This window comes from Formica exsecta, unplaced genomic scaffold (genome assembly GCF_003651465.1).
Source record: "Formica exsecta isolate Colony F162 unplaced genomic scaffold, ASM365146v1 scaffold543, whole genome shotgun sequence".
NCBI classification, from domain to species: Eukaryota; Metazoa; Arthropoda; class Insecta; order Hymenoptera; family Formicidae; genus Formica; species Formica exsecta.
In genome coordinates this window covers 78,141-82,786 of record NW_021852672.1, presented here as the reverse complement: position 1 = coordinate 82,786, position 4,646 = coordinate 78,141, and the positions used below count along the sequence as shown (strand labels likewise).

The 4,646-nt window shown below is 33.5% G+C and overlaps 2 protein-coding genes across 12 annotated transcripts in view; one reads left to right on the top strand and one right to left on the bottom strand.

Annotated features, from left to right (window-relative positions):
• The window catches only part of LOC115241944 (calcitonin receptor-like), a 75,208-nt gene that overhangs the window by 22,073 nt on the left and 48,489 nt on the right, over positions 1 to 4,646 (top strand). The window lies entirely within an intron of this gene.
• The window catches only part of LOC115241943 (UDP-glucuronosyltransferase-like), a 7,814-nt gene that overhangs the window by 1,632 nt on the left and 1,536 nt on the right, over positions 1 to 4,646 (bottom strand). Inside the window, exons 2-4 of the mRNA XM_029817919.1 lie at positions 2,343 to 2,759; positions 1,054 to 1,285; positions 211 to 439 (exon numbers count right to left, since the gene is read on the bottom strand). Coding sequence (XP_029673779.1) covers positions 211 to 439; positions 1,054 to 1,285; positions 2,343 to 2,759 — 878 coding nt within the window. The remainder of the gene's footprint in view (positions 1 to 210; positions 440 to 1,053; positions 1,286 to 2,342; positions 2,760 to 4,646) is intronic.

Genomic DNA, 4,646 nt, shown 5'->3' with positions numbered 1-4,646 from the left:
AAATTAAAAGATTTAATATACATATATAAATTTAATTATTATTTTGCAACTTTTGAAATAACAGTTATCCAATTAACGAAATTTTAACTCGCTGTGCCTGCGGTTTCCACACGATTAATGTTATGATTTCATTAATTTCGATTGAACACGTTACGATTAATATGTAACCATCCTTAAAGCTTCGACGTTCATAGTACTTTGAGTACTTACCGATACAAAGGATCCTTCAAGATGCTATTTAATGCCAAAGTTAATTTCTCCTCGGTAACGTCGTTTATTGACCCGAGCGAGATAGCCACCTTCTTGTTGACGTAATTTTGAATATTGATGCGCTGATCGCCGAACAGAGGGATACCTATCATAGGAACTCCGCAATAGATCGCTTCTTGCGTTCCCATGCCGCCGCCGTGCGTAATGAAGGCGCGTATATTTTTGTGTTCTGCGGAATTCACATATGTACATTAGTTTTTCCTCTTTTACGTTGCGAGATTGAATGCGCCCAACAAATACACAGCGCGTGAAACTAACGACGTAAATTTTAATTTAAAAACTGATCTATCTTTTCGTATTAATAAATAAAAAATCGACTTTCCAAAAAATTTCTATTTTTCGAAAAATATATTCTACGATTTTGAATACTTGAATATCTTTCCGAAATTTGACTTAACAACACGTAACTCTTAAATTTCCAAAATCTTTTTTCTGAAACGTGATAAAAATATTTTTCTTTTAACTGAGAATATAGTATTTTCCGTTTAATATAAATGGCTAAAATTTTGCAATCCTTATCTCTGCTTGAAACTACTACATACGTATTAGAAAATAGAGATTACAAATTATAAAATTTTTATTACGAGAAAATTTGGTCGAAAAATAACTTTTTTTTTTTTTTTTTTTTTTTTAGTAAGATTGCTCAATTTCTATGCAAATGCTATTACAATGGGCAAAAACCATGGATTTTCATCGTAAATAATGATTCTAATGAAGATTATTAATTGTAAGAAACAAACATAGTCTATCATTACGTGTAACCGACTGGCAATAATTATGTACTTAGAATGGAGATTTGCGGGAACCAAGATTGCGTCATGACATTCTTGGGTAATCCTGGCAACAGATCTTCTTTCTTCGCGACTTTCATCAGCACGCGAACTGGGGCGATCTTCTCGAACGACGCGTAGAACTGTCCGATCAATTCTTTAGAGAATGTTTCGATCCTCACCATGGAACCGAATGTAAAGTAAATGCAGCCATCCTTGCTTTCATCCAACCATTTTTGCACTTCCTACATATAAACTTCTTTAGAGCAAGTAGTTTGCGATAGGTCATCCTAATGTAATAAGCACGTAATATTTTTAAACGCATAACATCACGAAATAAGCAAATCTTTAGATTGTTGCTTGCAAAAATTGAGATAGATTTGAAAAGGAGGATAGGTACCTCATTAAATTACGGAATTTGCAAACAATATAGTTGAAACAATATAGTCATCTTTTTATGTATATCTTAATTGTTATGCACATATTTATATACGATTATTGAAAGAAAGATTTCGCGCGCGTTTTTAATGAAAATTTTATGGCAGAGAAAATACAAAATAGCTCATTTGTTATCACACACACACACACACACACACACACACACACACACACACACACAATGCGTATATAAATATTATATTTAATAAAAAGAGTAAAAAATATATATGTATATTTTATTTTTTTATCTTTGAACACACACACACACACACACACACACACACACACACACACACACACACACACACACACACACACACACACACACACACACACACACACACACACACACACACACACACACACACACACACACACACACACACACACACACACACACACACACACACACACACACACACACACACACACACACACACACACACACACACACACACACACACACACACACACACACACACACACACACACACACACACACACACACACACACACACACACACACACACAATGCGTATATAAATATTATATTTAATAAAAAGAGTAAAAAATATATATGTATATTTTATTTTTAAAACGTTTTATCTTTGAATATAAAATTCTGTTTTCTTTCTCCCAATTTTTGAATAATTTTACATTATATTTATTTGAACAATAATTTTTATATTCTCTCCGACAAATAATTATTTTATTTATAGTTATTCCTTGCTGGCTTTGAGTGAAAAAGAAATTGTATTTATAGTAAAAAATCTATATAACGTCAGATCTCATTATACACAGGAAGAACTAACATGCATTATATGAATAATAATTCGCGGATAAAGCAAGTTTGGTTAAACATACCGACGATGGCGGGTCGTCGTCCTTGAGATGCAAACCGCCGACCTCGATCACATTAGTGGTCATTGGCCTAATTCCATGTAACGAGTGATGGGAATTGACCAGATACAAAGATAAGTCGTAATACAAGTCCTTGATGTGCGGCACATCTATACCAAAGTACTTCTTTACGAATTCCAATTGCGAATTCGTGTAATAATGTATTTGCGTGGAGAGGTAGTTTGATAACAGAACGTTCACGAGTCGTTCCTTGAAATTCATCTGTTGAGTGTACGTCGAGAACAAGCTCGGGACGTAAGCGGGGTTCATCGGATTGCCGGACACCTCATTTAGCCAGTCGTGAAAAACGCTGGCCACCGTGCCGATTATGGGGACTTTGAGATGACGACCGAAGGCCAGGTAGCACGGCGCAACGAACAGCTGTGAATCGAAACACATTGCAATTTATCGATCGACTAATTATTCGCAAACACAACATCTCGTAATCACACTCGCGACATTGAAGCGCAAAGTCGCGCGCCTGTTCCGCGACTTGAGAGGAGACGCGCGATTATACATGGATCATGACCATTTAGTAATGTATTGTAGCTCGTATAGTTGTGAGTTACACTGAGTTAGTAATCGTGTGTAGTTAAGTGTAGTTAACTGACGCAACATGACGAAATGTGGCAGTGATGTTGTTGAGAGATGAAACGATGTCCCATTATGGCACATTACTACACGTAATAATGAGAAAAATAGACGTGACAAGGAACATTGTGAAGTGGCTAGCGCAAGGACGCAAACGTCATGTTTTATGTTAATTATACTCTGAGAAGAACTTGATACACATAAAGATGTTGTACTTGAGGCGCGCTTACATTAATAAATACTCGTATATTCCTGTATTCTTATCAAATGTAATGCTATATCGGAATCCAAAAATCCTCGTCACACGGCCGCACGGGTTTTATTAACGCATGATTTATTTTTGCAACAGAGACATTATCGCGAATTTCCGCATACAATTACGCGAATACAAATTCAAAAATACAAATAATAGCTCGTTAAAGCCTCTAAATAGTGCGATATGCGTTGAATAAGGCAAATTGAATGATGCAACAAGTATCATATAATTCGCTTCGAGATTCAAACATTCTCGTTTTATTATATCGAGCGCGGCAATTTTATATGTCATTGCATCTAGCTCGTTATAGTTGCATTTTCTACTTTATTTCATTCTTGAATCTTTTACACAAATGCATAATCATATTTTAAATATAGAAAGAAAGACGGTGCAACAAGGGAAACAAATAGACTTTTCATATACGAGCGCGATATTATTTTTGTCATTATAACTCCTATCTTATGATTTATCAGATTAATATATATATAAATATATAAATTTTAAACGATAATATAAATTAACTAATTTTTATTTCTATTTTGTTATTTATTATATTAAATTAATGTTGAAATTAATTTAATTAATCACGCTTCGATAAATTATATGCAGCCTCTTTGCAGTGATAAAATATTTGTTATTTTAAGCGTCAGATAAAATATTTATTATTTTAATGATAATATGATGCAAAATGCGCGCGCGGACACGCGCTTGCATATATCACGGGTAGTATTTCAATGTGTTTCCTATTTTCTTACAGGTCATAATCTAAAATTTGACTTAAGATTAAACGTAATCGACTCATTGTTACGCAAATATATTATAAAAAGTTCGATTCGTGGATTGTGTTGGTTAGCAAAATCATCAGGCGCCGAAAAACCACTGTATGACTGTAGAATCATACGTAAAAAGTGCACAGTCATAAGCCGACTTTTGATAATGGGGGTTACCTTGCAATATCCTCAATTTCAGGTATAACCTAGTTCGGTACTTCGATATCCATTATTCAGGTATTGCAAGAGACCACTTGAATTAATAGCTTTAAAATATAGCCTTTAAATTATTATTACTATTATTATTGTTATTGTTGTTGTTATTATTATTGTTATTATTTATCATCATAATATTATTATGGAGATAATGTGACAGGATTTTCTCTGTTAAAAGTTGTTTTTCTTGTTACACTAAAATATTGCAACTTTAATGAAACCTAACATAGTGTTGTGTTTGTGGTTTATCATGAATATTTAATAATTAATTAATAATTAATGAAAACCTTACCATATTACAGGCTGCAGCGCGAGTCAGTTAATTAATATCTCGTTAAAAGCTGTAACAATTTTGGTTTAATGAAATAATATTTGCTTTCAGCGAATATTTCTCTAACCGCGTTTTATTTAACTTTATTAATTATATATATATAT